The 15,017-nt window shown below is 38.5% G+C and overlaps 1 protein-coding gene across 1 annotated transcript in view; it reads left to right on the top strand.

The window, feature by feature from the left end:
• Nucleotides 1–15,017, top strand: part of IL1RAPL2 (interleukin 1 receptor accessory protein like 2) — a 554,878-nt gene that overhangs the window by 45,517 nt on the left and 494,344 nt on the right. Inside the window, exon 3 of the mRNA XM_055564253.1 lies at nt 13,097–13,250. Coding sequence (XP_055420228.1) covers nt 13,097–13,250 — 154 coding nt within the window. The remainder of the gene's footprint in view (nt 1–13,096; nt 13,251–15,017) is intronic.

The raw sequence follows: 15,017 nt of genomic DNA, 5'->3' as shown, positions 1-15,017 counted from the left end.
TTAAAATAAAAAGTTACAGAGCCTCTGGAGCTCCCAGTGGTGTTTTTAACCCCACTTTTCACACAGGGTTTCAAGTAAATCCTTGAAAAAATGTATTGTATTGGAAAAACATTTCCTTTTTAGCCAATAATTCGATAATCTGCCTTGCTTGCTTTGCAATCTCTACATTTCCTACCAGACTGAACATGAAGTGATTTTGCTCTGATCACAGCAATGAAAAGAGGATGACACCCTTTTCCAGAGTTAATTCTGATGCATATACAAGGTTAGAAATGTACAATGTATTATCTCCAGTGTTTTGACAGTGCAAAGTATATGTGTTTCAAATATATATGTAATATTTAAACTTATTTCTTTTCCAACCATCCTGTTATGGCAGGCCTTTGAGGACTATTCTTCCATGCCTGTGCCTAGTCACAGCTGGACAGGAAGGTAGAGATGGCTCGTTTGCTAGTGGGGCGTGTTCATAAAGATGAGTGAGTAAATCTATCCTGGTTGTCCTTGGAATGTAAAGAGACACGTGTTAGGGGTCGAAAGTCCTTTATCTGAACTCTTTTAGTTAGCAAAAAGAAGCGAGAAGAGATGCTACACTTTTAGCACTTCCTCTTGATGCTATGAATGGGCTTAGATATTAGAACAGAACATACAATGATGTCAGTGCTTTTAGAAATATTTTTGAAATGAGAGGTAAAGATTATTTTCTTTATTGAGCTAAGAAGAACACTAGAACAACCTAATTATTCACTGAGAACACTTGACCCAAGAGTGTAGAGTCCCTTTATCCCATCTCTAAACAAAAGAATTCCTTAACCTTAGTAGGACATTAGTGATGAAAATACAAATACATACCTTGGGGTAAAACACACATCTATGTAATTAGTTTCCTCAGTTGATAAAAGGCTGATGTTAATGTGGTCAAAGTTTGAATCCTTTTCCTTGCCACAATTATCTTAATTTCAGATGTTTGCCATTGGTTATAAATGGAGTGGATAAGGGCATCATAGATCGGTCAGTGTAAATTCATTCATTCATTTATTATATATTTATTGGGTACCTACTATGTGCATGTTGATATCTAATTGATTTTTAATAGCTGCATCATAGTTCATAGGCAAGATATAAACTTGGCTTATTCAACCATTTTTCAGATGTATATTCATTTTTTTTCCTCGTTTTTTTTAAATAGTCACAGTATTTAAAAACATCCTTGTAAACATATCCTTCCATTCATGACATACAGGATAGGAATGATCTCTATCAGTACTAGTGTTCGACATTATTTTGGAGGTTCTAGCTGATGCCATAAGAGAAGGCAATGGCACCCCACTCCAGTACTCTTGCCTGGAAACTCCTGTGGATGGAGGAACCTGGTAGGCTGCGGTCCATGGGGTCGCTAAGAGTAGGACATGACTAAGCGACTTCACTTTCACTTTTCACTCTCATGCATTGGAGAAGGAAATGGCAACCCACTCCAGTGTTCTTGCCTGGAGAATCCCAGGGACGGAGGAGCCTGGTAGGCTGCAGTCCGTGGGGTCGCACAGAGTCGGACACGACTGAAGTGATTTAGCAGCAGCAGCAGCTGATGCTGTAAGAAAATTAAATGATTTATATAAATATTGGAAAAGAAGAGACAAAATAATCTTATTTTTCAGATTGTATAACAGTATACCAAGAAAACCCAAGAGACTAAACAATAAAAAATAGAATCAGTGAGATCATTTAATAAGGTAGCTTAATAAAAACATACAAAATATTTAATGATTTTTATTTTGTCAGTAATAATCAATTAGATATGTAAAGAAAAAAATGAAAATCATCCCATTTATAACAATAAAAAAATCTATGAAGCATTTTGGAATACCTTTAACAATTATGGGAGGAAACCTATATAAAACTATAATTTTGTTAAAGGACATAAAATATTTTCTAAATCAATGGAAAGGCAGAGCATGTTTCTGCATTGGAAGATCTCAAAAAAAAGATCAGTTATTCCCAATATCATATAAATAATGAATCCCATTTGCTAAAATATGAATTTTTTAAAAATTACACAACATAAACATAAAATTCGTATTTATGTATGAATGTATCAGCTTGCAAATGAAATTTCAGAAAAAAATCATTAATGAGATAAGACTTATTCTAACTGATATTGAAATTACTACAAAACAATATCAATTAAAATAATAAGTTTAAAAATGATAAATAGATCAGTTGAATAGAGAATCCAGAAAATAAATTATGTATATATGAAAATTTAGTGTATAATAACATTTCATTACATGAGTGTGGAGGAGGAATAATAGCTCATTACAAATATATGTGTGTTCTCAGTTGCTTCAGACTCTTTGTGATCCTATGGACTGTAGCCCACCAGGCTCCTCTATCCATCAGATTCTCCAGGCAAGAATACTGGAATAGGTTGTCATGCCCTCCTCCAGGGGATCTTCCTGACCCAGGGATCAAACCCATGTCCCTTATCTCTCCTACATTGGCAGGCGAGTTCTTTACCACTAGCACCATCTTTACCACTTATCTTGCCATACATTCTGATAATTTTCCTTTTTTCTTGATGCTAAGTTGGATAATACGAAGTTTTATTTTTTATTTTAATTTTATCTTGTATTTCAGTATAGTTGATTTATAAAGTTGTGTTAGTTTCAAGTGTACAGCAAAGTGATTTGGTTATACATACACATATCCATTATTTTTTCATTATACGTATCAATTCATTTTCAAATTTTTTCCATATAAGTTGTTGCAGAATGTTAATTAGAGTTCACTATGCTATACAGTAGGTCACTGTTGATTATCCATTTTATATATAATGATGTGTGTATGTTAATCCCAAATTCCTAATTAATGCCTCATCCTACCTTTCCCTTTTCGTAATCATGAGTTTGTTTTCATAGCCTGTGAGTCTGTTTCTATTTTCTAAATATGTTCATTTAAGTTTCCCCTGAAAAATCAGCTGATAACCTTATGGGCATTTCCTTGTATATTATTTGTTGCTTTTTCTTTGTTGCCTTTAATATTTTCTCTTTAAGTTTAGTCAGTTTGATTAATATGTGTCTCAGCATGTTCTTCCTTGGATTTGTCCTATATGAGACTGTCTGTTTTTCCTGGACTTGAGTGTTTCCTTAGCCGTATTAGGGATGCTTTTGGCTACTACCTCTTCAAACATTTTCTTAGACCTTTTCCCTCTCTTCTCCTTCTGGGACCCCTATAATGCTCATGTTGCTGTGTTTGATGGTGTTCCATGAGTCTCTTAGACTCTCCTCTTGTATTTTCACTCCTTTTTCTTTATTCCTTTTCATGGCAGTGATTTTCACCAATCTGTCTTCCAGTTCACTTATTTGTTCTTCTGCTTCAGTTATTCTTCTAGTGATTCATTCTAGTTTATTTTTCATTTCAGTTATTGTATTGTTCATATCTGTTTATTTATTCTTTAAGTCTTCTACTTCTTTGTTAAACATGGCTTGTATCTTGGTTTGTGCCTTCATTCTTTTTCCAAGATCTCTATTCTGAATTCCTTTTCAGGCCGATAGCATATCTTCACTTCTCTTAGTTGTTCTTCTGTGTGTGTGTGTGTGTGTGCAGTCTTCCTGGTGGGAGGAACTGGTGCCTGCTCGCTGGTGGATAGAGTTAGGTCTTGTCCCTGGTGGGCCGGGCTGTGTCAAGGGACATGTCTGGAGGTGGCTGTGAGCTCATGATGACTTTAAGCAACCTGTCTGTTAATAGATGTGGCTCTGTTCCTACCCTGTTGGTTGTTTGGCCTGAGGCATCCCAGCAATGGAACCTGCAGGCTGCTTGGTAGGGCCAGATCTTGGTGCCCTCTGGGTGACCTCTGGGAGAGCTCATACTGATGAACATTCCCTGGGGCCTGTGCACCAGTGTCATTGTCCCTGCAGTGGGTCACAGCTGACCTCTGCTACCCCAGTGAAGTGAAGTGAAGTTGCTTAGTCATGTCCGACTCTGTGTGACCCCATAGACGGCAGCCCACCAGGCCCCGCCATCCCTGGGATTCTCCAGGCAAAAACACTGGAGTGCGTTGCCATTTCCTTCTCCAGTGCATGAAAGTGAAAAGTGAAAGTGAAGTTGCTCAGTCATGTCCAACTCTTAGTGACCCCGTGGACTGCAGCCTACCAGGCTCCTCTGTCCATGGGATTTTCCAGGCAAGAGTACTGGAGTGGATTGCCATTTCCTTCTCCAGGGGATCTTCCTGACCCAGGAATCAAACCTGGGTCTCCCGCATTGCAGGCAGATGCTTTACTGTCTGAGCCACCAGGGAAGCTACCCCAGGAGACCTTCTAAAACACACGGGTAGGTCTGGCTCAGGCTCCTATGAAGTCACTGCTTTGCCCTGGTTCCCTATGCATGTAAAACCTTGTGTGCACCCTCCAATAATGGAATATCTGTTTCCCTCAGTCCTATAGAGCTCCTGTACTCAAGCCCCACTGGCCTTCAAAGCCAAATGCTCTGGGGGCTCTTTCTCCTGACACCAGACCTCTAGACTAGGGAAACTGACATGGGGCTCAGAACTTTCACTCCTGTGAGTGAACCTCTGCCATATAATTATTTTCTAGTTTGTAGGTCACCCACTTGGCAGTTATGGGATTTGATTATTTCACAAAACTGCCCCTCCTATCATCTCATTGTGGCTTATTTGTCTTTGGATATATTAATAGAATATGCTTTTTGATAAGTTCTAGTCTTTTTTGTCAATGGTTATTCAGCAGTAAGTTGTGATTTTGTTGTTTTGTGAGAGGCAGTGAACTCAAGTCTTTTTACTCCATTATCTTGTCTCCCAGAAAATCCTGACAATTTTCTTAAAGAGGGAGAAAGGTGGTCTTTGGAGACCTCAAAATACCACAGCCCAATTGACCAACACATTTTTTGCTAAAAAAATGGCTTAGCAAAATTCTTGGGGATTTTGAATTCCTTTTAAAAATGTAATATTAATATATGCCTTATTTTGTAACCAGAAAATTATATTGCATCCTTAAAATCTTAATCTATTTGACTAGAATTTTCAAAGATACTTTTATCCAGAAAGAATAAGCTAGGAATACCAGGAAGGCTTCAGTTTTGTGTCCCCTAGAACCACAGTAAGTGACACAAGGTTTAAGACCCATTCATCCTTGTTTTTATTTTTATGTATGGTATTAGTCATGGGAAAATGGTTATTTATTATGTGCAAATTATAAAAAAAATATGGATTGTTGTTGAGGAATGGGTATTTGATATATGTAAAAAGCATCAATATTTGAGTCTGGAGACCTGGATTCTGGTCATTATTATACCATTAATGTGGATGAGTAATTGGATGCCCTGAGGCCTCTATTTCCACCCATGTAAACTAGATTTAATAATGTCTGCCATATATCTCTGGAGAAGGCAATGGCACCCCACTCCAGTACTCTTGCCTGGAAAATCCCATGGATGGTGGAGCCTGGTAGGCTGCAGTCCATGCGGTCGCTAAGAGTCAGACACGACTGAGTGACTTCACTTTCACTTTTCCCTTTCACGCATTGGAGAAGGAAATGGCAACCCACTCCAGTGTTCTTGCCTAGAGAATCCCAGGGACGGGGGAGCCTGGTGGGCTTCTGTCTATGGGATCGCACAGAGTTGGACACGACTGAAGCGACTTAGCAGTAGCAGCAGCAGCCATATATCTCAGACATGTTTTAAAAATCTAATGGCCAAGATCCTTATTTGATATTTGCTGCTACTATAGAAAGGGAAATGTTACATAGGATGGTGGAAACAAAATTACCCAGGACATCTCAAACTCTAATTGGGAATTTAAGATTGAGGGTTTTTTAAAAGTCACATTATTCTTTATAACCCACAACGTAAATTATATCCTTTTACTTGTGCAATTTGATGTGTTTTGATGAATATATATGCCATAAAAAAGATAGAGAACATTTCTATCATTCCAATTTTCTCCATGTCCTTTAGTATTCGATACTTTCCTCCCAGCCCCAGTCTTCACTAAAAAGATATCTGTTTTCTCTTCCAATGGTTTTGTATTTTTCCAGATTGTCATATAAATGAAATAATATGATATGTAGCCTTCTGTGCCTGTCTTCATTCACTTAGTATAATAGATTTGAGATTACTCTGTGTTGTGGTATATGTCAATAGTTCATTCCTTTTATTGCTGAGCAAGAGTCCAATATTCCATTGTAGAGATATACCACTGTTTAACCATTCATGCATGGATGACCATTTGCTTCTGTATTTTGGTGATTAGGAATAAAGGTTTTAAAGGTTGAGTTTTGACTGTACAATGTCTGGATTTATCAAAATGATATGTTTTTGTCAACTTTTATAATTTTTGACCTGTTTTTCTCTAATTTAACAGGAGTTTGCTCTTGATCTTTCCTAAATTGTTATAAGAATCCAGGCTTAAAAGGGTCTTCCTATATATCCTTAATGACATTAATAACATTCAAGAGATAAGAACAGATCAAAGTTATTTAAAGCTGTTTAAGCAATGTATCTTAAATAATCTGACTACCTTCTATATATCCATTAGAAGATCTTTTAGAAATGCACATTCCATCATAGTATGCCACTACTAAAAGCACGCCAATGACATTATAAACACTAAAAAGTTAGTACTTTTTTTGTTGTTGTTGAGTATTTACAGAGCCTTACAATCTGTCACACATGTTTATTCATTAGCTAATTCAGTTCTTAGAACAGCCTTATGTGATAGGGTATACAGTTATGGAGCTAGAATTTGAAACTTGACAATGTGCAAATATCTTAGAATGGAATTTAAGTATCTGAGCTTAGACTACTCAGTGCCATTCTCAAGAGATCAAAGCTATTCATATTTTTTGCCATTCCATGCTTTTTCACATCTGAGTGCTTCTACATACATTATCCCCTCTATCCAGTATGTCCGGCTTGCCTGCCTTTTGTATGTTGTTCAAAACTCAGCTCATGTGCTTATAGTAGGCTACCTGTACACCAAACCTCTCTGTTCATGCCCAGTCTGGTGTAATCTTGGATAATTCAGCAGTAGAATGTCTTCAAATAATTCTTTTGTTCCTTTCTCCCTTTCTTCTCTTTCTGGTATTACCATTACTTTTATGTTACATCTTATGCTATCATCTTCTTTCCTGTAATATAGGAAAGATAGAGAAGACTGGAGCTGACTATTTCTTCCCCCACTTCAAAGGCTAGAGGAGACTGTATTCAGGTCTTTCCTGGGCAGACTCTTTGGGTATATTTCAAAATGTTTAACTTTCCCCATCCTCTGTCAGAAGCAAGATTTTTCTCTGATCTTCACCCTGAGAACCTGATGGGGCTCCTGAGGTGAAACTTACCGAAGTGTGGGTCACCCTCCAAGATTGGGCGCCCATGGATTTTTATTTCTCAAGCTAGTTCACATTTAGTCTACATAAATTAGTCAATTATTCTTTAAGTGTTCCTACCTGTTGCTAGCTCCTGAAGCTACATCTGCTCCCAGTGAACTGTTATTCTCTGTATCCACATGTCTCTCCAGTTTCTGGGACAGTGGCTTTTACTGTGACCTCAGTTACCTGATGGAAATAAAAGAAGTTATTGAGTTTCAGGTTGTTCAGCTATTTTCTTGTTGTTAGGATAGTAGCAACAACTTCCAAGTCCTTTGTATGTCAGATAAGAAACAGTAAATCAACTCTTTCTTTGGAATGACCACTTTGGATTGTCTTTTGAAAGGACTCCAGACTCCTATAGAAATATGAATGACACTAACTCCTAATACTTATTAACATATCCAGATAGATGTGTATGTAACCTGAAAGCTGGATGCTGAGGGTAATAACAATAATAGAATAATTTGTTGTTGTTCAGTCACTAAGTTGTGTCTGACTCTTTGTGACTCCTACCCCACCCCCTCCATGGACTGCAGCACGCCAGGCTTCTCTGTCCTTCAGTATCTCCCAGAGTATGCTCAAGTTCATGTCCACTGAGTCAGTGATGATATCTAACCATCTCCTCCTCTGTTGTTCCCCCCTGCTCCTGCCTTCAATCTTTCCCAACATCAGGGTCTTTTCCAGTGAGTCAGCTCTTCGTATCAGGTGGCCTAAGTATTGGAATTTCAGCTTCAGCATCAGGCCTTCAAATGAATATTCAGGACTGATTTCCTTTATGATTGGCTGGTTGGATCTCCTTGCAGTCCAAGGGACTCTCAAGAGTCTTCTTCAGCACCATAGTTCAAAATCATCAATTTCTTGGCACTCAGCCTTCTTTATGGCTAATATTTATTGCGTGATTTTTAACATGTGATTTAACATGCTCTATATTAGAGAATTTATATGCATTGCTTCATTTAATGCCAATAATTACCCTTATTTAGTAAATATTATTCGGAGACACTCCAGTACTCTTGCCTGGAAAATCCCATGGATGGAGGAGCCTGGTGGGCTATAGTCCATGGGGTCGCTAAGAGTCGGACACGACTGAGCGACTTCACTTTCACTTTTCACTTTCATGCATTGGAGAAGGAAATGGCAACGCACTCCAGTGTTCTTGCCTTGAGAATCCCAGGGATGGGGGAGCCTGGTGGGCTGCCGTCTATGGGGTCGCACAGAGTTGGACACAACTGAAGTGACTCTGCAGTAAATATTATTATCACCAACTTTTTAAAATATAAATTTATTTATTTTAATTGGAGGCTAATTGCTTTACAATATTGTATTGGTTTTGCCATATATCACCAACTTTTTAAAAAATAGATGAAACAGCTGAGACTTAGATTGGTTAAGTAGCACGCTCAAGAACATATAACTTGAGATTACATCCCAAGTATTTGAATATGGAATTTATACTGAACCACTGTGGAAGTACCAACTTTACCATTAGGACTGTGAAGATAGAAGTTTGAGAAATAGAGCTAGGGAGGGGAAAGACTCCCTGCAGTGGGTTATCCTAGGCATTTGGAGTGCAAGTGCAAAATTGATACGCAGTTCACCATTGTGTTCCTACCTCTTCAATCTTTAATGTGTAAAGAAAGTTCTGGTTTCCTTCAAATTGTTAGGCAGAAGCCTAGGTGGCTCTGTGGAATATTCCAGTCTCCAGAGGAAAGGAGAGAAGTTGGGTCTGAGGGGATGGGTGCTAGGTATTTGAAGAGCACCAGTGTTTATGTGATTGCCTTATGGTCGCACAGATGCTTTGTGTCTGAACTTCAGAATTGGAATAAATATTTAAATGACTCTTCCTGGTATTCTTACCATGAGAAATGAGTCCTGTGCTCTAAAAAGAACTGAAGTAACCATGCCTAACAAATGAAGCTGATGGAAATACACCCGTGGGTGTGATGATGCTCTCTCAGAAGCAGACTGTGAATGTAGTGGGGAATATTTCAGGATGGGAACTCCAAGATCCAAATGTGGCTGGCAACTTCAAGGGGCTTGGTCCATGGATGTTTCTTTGAATATCATAGGCTCCCAATATAGCAACTGTTGGCAAGTGACATATGCCATTTGGAAAGGCTAGGAAGAATGGAAGGAAGCTGGGATTTATATTTTTTTCCTTTTTTAAACTTTATTTATTTTTAATTGATTGATGATTGCTTTATAATATTTGTTTGATTTCTGTCATATATCAATTATTTATTTACTTGGCTGTGTCAGGTCTTCATTGCAGCATGCAGGATATTCATTGTGCAGGATCTTTTGTTGTGGTGTACCGACTCTGGTTGTGGTGCAAGGGCTCAGTAGTTGTGGTGCGTGGGCTTAGTTGCTCTGTGGCATGTGGGATCTTAGTTCCCCAACCAGGGACTGTATTCCTGTCCCCTTCGTTGCAAGGCAGGTTCTTAACCACTGTACCACCAGGGAAGTGCCAGAAAGCTTCACTTTGAAGGTTGATGTTTACTGAGCAAGGATGTCCTATAGCAAACTGTTCTATGAAGAGGCAACTGGGCCACAAACTGAAGCTGTTGATTAAGCTTAGGGACCTCCAGCCAAACAATGAAAGCTTCCAAGTGATGAAGTTCAATTTGATGATCTCAAAGGCATTAAATAATAGAGGAATTACACACTGAAAACAATATTAGGGGTCTGTTCACATTCCAAACTCTGGTTCTTTGTCCTTGCCTCAGATAAACAACCATCTTGAGACTTGATCTATATGCTGCCCACACTTTGTCTCCCACCAGGTTGTCAGAATAAAACTAAACAGGTCTGGGGGGAGTGAAGTATGATAATGTTGTCTGTCCAATAGGAAAGAGATGATGGGGATATTAGGGGCAAGACAAAAGCAGTGACAGCAGTAAGCTAGCAGCCAGTCTCCGGGAAGAGATGCTACAAAGAATGGAGTAAAAAACCTGAAAGACTTCTGAAGTTTGATATAGACATCTACACCTGGGTAGGAGCCAATGACATAGCTTTGTGAAGGATGGGTTGGTCAGTGTAGGATACCATCTATAAGGCTCTTCTGAACAAAATATAGTTTCTCTACCTACTTGCTAGGATTAGTTTTATAGTGGCCTGTTAGGAGCTATACATTGTCAGTGGGTGAAAGTATTATGTTGCTGAGGAATGGTTAATCAATTAGTGAAGATTTGTTTTTACTTGATTAGTCCATTAGCGCCAGTTTTCACGAAGCAGAGCCAGAGGTTTGGAGGAGATATAATCCAGGATTGCAAATCTTTAGGGATGGAAAGCGTTCTTTGTGCTGGATGACCACTAAGTATAGTGTCACCTGACAAGAGCGTAATGAATAAACTCTAAGCCTCTTGATTCTGGCTGCTCATATGGTACTGTATAGTATCCCCACATAGTAAAAAACTGAGACCTACAGAAGTTAAGCAAATTTTTCAAGATCTCAGAACTTGGGTGAACCCTAGATTTTGACCTAGAACCATCTTGCTCTGAATCCACTTTGCCTTTTCATGTATACTACATTGTCCCAGAAGGCTGGAGGTGACTTGAAGATAACATTTCCCTATGCCACGGTTTTTTTAAAAAAAAAAGTCTATTGGGTACAAAGAATCCTTTACAAGGCTAGATGACAATTTGAAAAGTATTTGGGACTATCTGTGTCTCTCCCAAAGAACATGTGAAGATTCCAGGCTATTCATCAGGAGTTATTTTGTAATTCCTGTACATTCTTTAAATATTAATTCGTGGGGGAAAAACAAAGCAGTATGCAGAGAAAATGAAAATAGAGCTAATTGCACATGGACTCTCCCCAAAAAATGACATTAGAAAATGAAGCCATTTGTCTTTGAATGAAATGTATGTGTGGACTCATTTGCCTGCCCCTATTACTGCTATGTGAAAGTGAAGCAGCTCCATTTTCATTTCCCTTTCCTATCAAAGTTCCCAGAGGGACAATATTTTTGTTTAATGACCTTCAGAATGATTCTTTAGAAATCTGAGGCTATCAGAGTTGGAAGCAATGCGAAAATAATTGTGGATTATTACTGTATGACGGTAGTGGCAGCTGGACTCTTTTTTTTCTTTCTATTCAGTCTTTCTTCTCATTTTCCCAGAAACCTTATATCCCAAGGTTTAACTCAGAAGCAAATCTCATATAGGTGATAAACCTCACCAGAATGGTACATAATATAATTTCAGACAGACCCTTAAGTGTTCTTTGGAAAGACCCTAGGGAGTGAGGCAGTTTTATATCTAGACACCCTAGATACTATTACTTTTATTTACTCTCTGACAATGTGTGTGGGTAGTTGTATTGGACACGAAGCAAGTATATCTCTTAAATATTACACCTGTGAACTTAAGTGTCAGTTTTTGTGTTTTGTTGTCCAAACTATCATCACAGAAAAAATTTTGTTACAGTAAAAACTAATAAATTGGTACTCACTCTCCCAAATCATTTTATGAGCATGTGTACACACTCATGCAAAAGCAGTGCTGCGAAGTGAGAGTCAGTACCAATTTTACTTTTGCATCAATATTTAGGATATATGTGCAGAGGGTAGGAGTGAGGGTGGGGAGAAGAAGAGGTAGAAGAGATATTGTATATACCAGGGGGAAAGTAGAAACTGCCTGCAACTATTATTCAAGTCATCTGCCTCATGATCAATTTTTTAATTGCCTTAACTGATTGATCCAGTATTTAAATGATAAAATACTTGACTTTCAATTCAATTCACCCACTTACAGCTGTCCCCTACACCTTCACCAATCTTTATATAACTTGTGACCACCACTTTTGTCGAACATTTGAGATGTGCGGTAGACAAACTGGAACAATATGTAGAAAGTAGTCTAAGAAAATTATCAAAAGCCAAAGCCACTTGTTTGAATATTCTTACATACTCTGCTATTGTATCTCTGTCAGTCTATGGAAAGGTGTTAGCAATTCATTTCTAGTAAATCCAATTCCAGTAGCAACACATTCTTATCAGGAGAGCAAAAGAATTGACCTCAAAAACCAAATCTTATTCTCTGGTCACAGATCACTGAACTCGGAAAGCAAGTGGATAATTTCTCCATCACCTTACTTCATCAAACTGTGTCCTTATTTTACCTAGCTATGTTTCTAGAGAATTCCTCAAGCTTAATTTTCTTGACCCCCTTCCCTACCCTCAATTTCCCCACAATAGATCTCTTAACTATGAGGAGAGAGATTTTTGAATGTTATTATTAGTTTTTTACTATAAGAAGTAATGAAATCACTGCCAGTGAAAGCCAGTTAGAAGTTTTTAATAATGCCTAAGACTCTCTTGTTGTCTATTATGTTGCTAAGTGAACACTGTCCTCTTAGAACTCTTAGTACATATCCCTGTTATATAGAAAGAACCAGGGCACTAAATGCCATTTAGTGACTGCTCCACCTCTTTTGCATTGGCAGATCTTGTATGCTTTTCTGTTTTTGCAGTATGTCTTTAAGGACTTTCAGCTATTAGGATCAGGCCTTTAAAGTGTTACTTAGAATGATAGTTGTGATGTTTCAATTGGATATAAAATGATGCGTTTGTGAGGTATTCTGGTCATTGACATAACTCTTTAGCTATGTACTGTGAAAACTAAAGAGAAGAGTATAAAAAAGTATAAGTACTAAACTGAGACTACTAAGACTTAGTAATATAATTTTTTTTTTTACTTAATTGAAAACATTTTCTCGGCAGGAATGCAAGCCAAAAATGTGGAGAAGCATCATAATACAGAAAGGAAATGCTCTTCTAATCCAGGAGGTTCAAGAAGAAGATGGGGGAAATTACACTTGTGAGCTTAAGTATGAAGGAAAACTTGTAAGAAGAACAACTGAATTGAAAGTTACAGGTAAGCATTGGTTTTACCAAATCATAGCAAATGAGATTTTAAGTATAATTTGGTACAGGAAGAAAAAGGTTCCAAACAAAGAGTAAACTTGATATGACTTTAGCTACAAATGAAATAGTTGTGAAAGTCACAATTAATAAGTTGTAGTGCTAGGCTCTATGTGGAATCAGTTCAGTCGCTCAGTCGTGTGTGACTCTTTGCGACCCCAGGAACTGCAGCACGGCAGGCCACCCTGTCCATCACCAACTCCCGAAGTTCACCAAAACCCATGTCCATTGAGTCAGTGATGCCATCCAACCATCTCATCCTCTGCTGTCCCCTTCTCCTCCTGCCCTCAGTCTTTCCCAGCATCAGGGTCTTCTCAAATGAGTCAATTCTTCTCATCAGGTGGACAAAGTATTGGAGTTTCAGCTTCAACATCAGTCCTTCCAATGAACACCAAGGACTGATCTCCTTTAGGATGGACTGGTTGGATCTCCTTGCAGTCCAAGGGACTCTCAAGAGTCTTCTCCAACACCACAGTTCAAAAATATCAATTCTTCGGTGCTCAGCTTTCTTTATAGTCCAACTCTCACATCCCTGCATGACTACTGGAAAAACCATAGCCTTGACTAGATGGACCTTTGTTGACAAAGTTATGTCTCCGCTTTTCAATATGTTGTCTAGGTTGGTCGTAACTTTCCTTCCAAGGAGTAAGCATCCTTTAATTTCATGGCTGCAATTACCATCTGCAGTGATTTTGGAGCCCAGAAAAATAAAGTCAGCCACTGTTTCCACTGTTTCCCCATCTATTTGCCATGAAGTGATGGGAGCAGATGTCATGATCTTAGTTTACTGAATGTTGAGCTTTAAGCCAACTTTTTCACTCTTCTCTTTCACTTTCATCAAGAGGCTCTTTAGTTCTTCTTCACTTTATACCATAAGGGTGGTATCATCTGCATATCTGAGGTTATTGATATTTCTCCTGGCAATCTTGATTCCAGCTTGTGCTTCCTCCAGCCCAGCGTTTCTCATTATGTACTCTGCATATAAGTTAAATAAGCAGGGTGACAATATACAGCCTTGATGTACTCCTTTTCCTATTTTGGAAGCAGTCTGTTGTTCTATGTCCAGTTCTAACTGTTGCTTCCTGATCTGCATACAGGTTTCTCAAGAGGCAGGTCAGGTGGTCTGGTATTCTCATCTCTTTCAGAATTTTCCGCAGTTTATTGTGATCCACACAGTCAAAGGCTTTGGCATAGTCAATAAAGCAGAAATAGATGTTTTTCTGGAACTCTCTTGCTTTTTCCATGATCCAGCAGATGTTGGCAATTTGATCTCTGGTTCCTCTGCCTTTTCTAAAACCAGCTTGAACATCTGGAATTTCATGGTTTGCATATTGCTGAAGCCTGGCTTGTAGAATTTTGAGCATTACTTTACTAGCATGTGAGATGAGTGCAATTGTGCGGTAGTTTGAGCATTCTGTAGGATTGCCTTTCTTTGGGATTGGAATGAAAACTGACATTTGCCAGTCCTGTGGCCACTGCTGAGTTTTCCAAATTTGCTGGCATATTGAGTGCAGCACTTTCACAGCATCATATTTCAGGATTTGAAATAGCTCAACTGGAATTCCATCACCTCTACTAGCTTTGTTCATAGTGATGCTCAAGTAAGGCCCACTTGACTTCATATTCCAGGATGTCTGGCTCTAGGTGAGTGATCACACCATCGTGATTATCTGGGTCATGAAGATCTTTTTTGTAAGTTTCTTCTGTGTATTCTTGTCAC

This window comes from Bubalus kerabau, chromosome X (assembly GCF_029407905.1).
Source record: "Bubalus kerabau isolate K-KA32 ecotype Philippines breed swamp buffalo chromosome X, PCC_UOA_SB_1v2, whole genome shotgun sequence".
Taxonomy (NCBI): domain Eukaryota; kingdom Metazoa; phylum Chordata; class Mammalia; order Artiodactyla; family Bovidae; genus Bubalus; species Bubalus kerabau.
The sequence above is the reverse complement of the archived record's forward strand: the minus strand, read 5'-3'. Positions and strand labels throughout refer to the sequence as shown.